The sequence below is a fragment of the Etheostoma spectabile genome, chromosome 11, assembly GCF_008692095.1.
Source record: "Etheostoma spectabile isolate EspeVRDwgs_2016 chromosome 11, UIUC_Espe_1.0, whole genome shotgun sequence".
NCBI classification, from domain to species: Eukaryota; Metazoa; Chordata; class Actinopteri; order Perciformes; family Percidae; genus Etheostoma; species Etheostoma spectabile.
The window spans coordinates 10,034,897-10,038,124 of record NC_045743.1 but is presented as its reverse complement, the minus strand read 5'-3'; the positions used below and the strand labels follow the sequence as shown (position 1 = coordinate 10,038,124).

General features: G+C 39.7%; 1 protein-coding gene across 2 annotated transcripts; it reads left to right on the top strand.

Annotated features, from left to right (window-relative positions):
• Positions 1-1,014: 1,014 nt before the first annotated feature.
• dap1b (death associated protein 1b) lies at positions 1,015-3,228 on the top strand. 2 transcript variants are annotated; one of them, XM_032529845.1, is made up of 4 exons: positions 1,015-1,200; positions 2,259-2,355; positions 2,531-2,594; positions 2,732-3,228. In XM_032529845.1, the coding sequence occupies exons 1-4, from the start codon at positions 1,131-1,133 to the stop codon at positions 2,846-2,848; spliced, it is 348 nt and encodes a 115-aa protein (XP_032385736.1). In that variant the 5' UTR covers positions 1,015-1,130; the 3' UTR covers positions 2,849-3,228. The 2 variants fall into 2 exon arrangements, with proteins under 2 accessions (XP_032385736.1, XP_032385735.1); XM_032529844.1 differs by having other exon boundaries at positions 2,528-2,594.

The window sequence follows — 3,228 nt, the reverse complement described above, 5'->3', positions numbered from 1 at the left end:
ATCATGTCACTTGTTATTTTACTTATGTCCTGAACAAATTATGTTAGCTAAACTGGCCCGAGCCAGTTGACGAACAGATGGGCACCTTTGAACTTCCAACAGTTATTGCTAAGGTTGTTGATGCGCATTACTGCACTTTGCACAAACACATACTGTACGGCCTCAGACATGTGCAACTAAGACACTAACTATGAATGTTATCCATCAGTGACGCGGCAGAGAATCAGCTAGGCCTATAGCTGTGCTTGTTTGGACAGGGCAATGACTCTGAACTTAGCATAGCTGAAGGCCAAGCATCTGAAAAGCACTGATTTAGATGAACCTGCTGAAATCTGCAGCGAAGCAACAGGTCATAACTTAAAGATGCAAATGATTTGTGTTGTTTGTGTTTGTAGAAGCAGATTGCAAGTCAAATGTGATTCTTTAGAGTTGTACACATAGTTACACTCCCACAGGGGTTTACATTTGTTTGATTGACATTCTGTTCTTGGGGCATTAATTGAGTGCCGCTTAGTGTGAGGAGGTCCTTATTTTAAAGAAGATAAAATGTGTAAGCCAGCCTCACTCTACTGATGTTTCCTTCCAGTAAGAGGAAATTAATACGAGATATCGCAGTTGTGCAACTTGCAGCACCACAACGGCCTGCAGGGCAGATGCATTTTTACACAAAAGCAAGTATAATTTTTCAAACCCTGATGGAGTTTTAAATATGCCTTATTGAGCAATGATTGTTTTCAAATTCGTATTGATTATTCAAGGTCCACTGTCTTTACAGACGAAGTGGGTTGGGCTTCTTCATTTGAAATGCGGCTTTGCTAAGATTTTCAAAATAAGACAGTCCTTCGCTAGATAAATAAATAAATAAATAAACAAACAATGAACGAAATAATTTTTTTAAAAAACTAAAAAAAAATACGAGCAACCTAAATATATGTACACAAATACAAGCGTATTCCTGAGAGCAGTTTCAGTTGCGCTTTGCCAAAGCTCAACATCAGTGAAAGATTCAAATGGGCGTGTCTGCAGGCTTCCTGTTGCCACACAGGACGTCATCTCCGTTTGAGCATAAAAACAAGTGCGCACTGAGAGTAGTTTCGTACTTTCTTTGCAGCTTCTCAACCTTTTCAAAAATGGTGCAGCAATTCTCCAAATGTGGAGCGAAGGAGACTCCTCTGCTGAAAGCTGGTCACCCTCCGGCAGGTAAAGGCTCGCGCCGACTTCGAGTTGCACTGTTGAATTTTTTTTTTAAACTACATTAAAGCCAAAGCTTTGTTGTTGTTTGTTCCACTGCTCCCACAGAAAGAGAGCCGTGTAGACCGAGACGTAGAACGTCATTTTATCAGATTTTTTTTTCCGTCCTGTTATTATTCGCAGGTTAATATTGTAATCGTATCGTGGGAAACTGATTTAATCGCTGATTTCTGTGATGATGCTAGTTGCAAACCTCGGCCGAAGCCAATTGTGCAACCGTGATTCACGCACTTTCTCTCCTAACAGGCCGCTGGTGAAAGTAACTGTCCTCACCTGCCGAACACAGGCACGACTAATGCATGCAAAATCCTGTCGGACAAACTGAATCACATTAGAAACAAGATGCTCTTTTTACAGCAGCCATTTTGACATGTCATAGCAGGGCAAACACAGGTGTAATTAAACCAATTAATTATGGCCCTGTTCCGTTTATCTGCGCCATTGCTCTGGTAACGTTATGAGCTGGACTGGTGAGCCTATGATCCTCTAAATAGAACGGGGCCATAATTAATTTGATCACTTTCTGCTGACTTGTCGATATGGCTGCTGTAAAAAGGCCCTATTTGACCATCAAAACACAGTCTCAATGTTTTTTTTGTTGTTGTTTTTTTTTCAAGTTATCTGCCTCCTTATTGCTTATGGAGCCAATTTTATGACGCCAAATTGTCTTTACTTAACATTTTATGTACACCCTTGCTTAGCCTACTGCTTGTCAAGTATCATCAACTATACTTAGTTAAACCAAATTTGTTTGCTTTAATCCCCTCAGATTGATCCTTGTTTTAAAACATAAGCCTCTCTCTCTGGACTCTAGTTACTGCCAAGCAGTGACCTGTTTACCATACGTTTGACTGTTTTGGAGAGTTTTTCATAGTAGCAGAATGGGGTCAGGGTCCCCTGCATACTGTAATCTTTAAAATCTGCTTAACATGGGTGCAACATAGCTGTTTTTTTTTTTTTTTTTGGATAACTAATGTTTTAACCTGTTTTTCCTTCTCTGGGTCAAGTGATGGCAGGAGGTAAACGGGTAGCTAAGAAAAGCTTGGACGACAGTTCCAGCCATGGAATTCCAGAGAAGGAGACCAAGAGGTCTGATAAACTGAGGTAGGCCTATGATCTGCATTAATATAAAATGCATGGATTTGAATTGTAATCTAAACCAAAGGATATCAAAATGACGTACTTCACACCATTTGATGTTTTGAAAGTATTATTTTGATAATGTTACTAACATTTGTTTGTTCTAACAAGTTCATTAAAATTTGTGATCTTACAGCAGATCCCTCACTACTTCTAACAGGATGCAACAAGTTAATATTCTTCTGGCAGGAACTCTTGACAAAGTAAACAAAACATTAATTTATTTTAAAAAGCCAGTTCTTACTTTGCATTTCAAGTTAATTAATTCTAAGCAAACTGGCTGGATTAATCCCAGTGCATCTCAAAAGCCTTGTGTAACTCTTGCCTGATGTATTTACAGCTGAGCCATGACTTCACAGAGATGCCCGTGAGCGTGAGGCACAGCAAGTTGCGCCCTGCAGTGGAGAAGCCCCACTGCCCACGGATCTTTTTCATCCAGCAGCCGAGGAAGTTTTGAACGGTTGTTTAAGAATTGCCCAGAGGGAACCATGTCAAGTCAACTGTGAAAGACAGGCATGAGGCATTAGACGCGAGGGGACTGACTGGTTGTGTGTATACTGTCGGTGTTTATGGAGAGAGAGAGAGAGAGAGCTTTCATCAAGCTCTGTTTACTTTGTAGGTTGTGCTTGTTTTAGAGAATCCTATACACCAGCATTTAATGTGCCTTTCCTTGTTATAAAAAAATACTGTACTTTTTTGGGTATGTTTTAATGTAAGGGTTGGGGTTTAAGTAAGTAGTTTTTTGTTTTGTTTTGTTTTTTCTTCAGTGAAACCTTCACATGTATTGCTTGGCACTTACTAGATTTAATAAAAATAATATTGCATGGCTAGATATCA

Excerpts from the sequence above, each read along its gene's own strand:
- dap1b (XM_032529844.1), top strand. The coding sequence starts at position 1,131 with ATGGTGCAGCAATTCTCCAAATGTGGAGCGAAGGAGACTCCTCTGCTG. Across the intron at positions 2,356-2,527 it reads AAGAGGTCTGATAAACTGAG|CAGATCCCTCACTACTTCTA; the intron begins GTAGGCCTATGA and ends GTGATCTTACAG. Across the intron at positions 2,595-2,731 it reads TGGCAGGAACTCTTGACAAA|CTGAGCCATGACTTCACAGA; the intron begins GTAAACAAAACA and ends ATGTATTTACAG.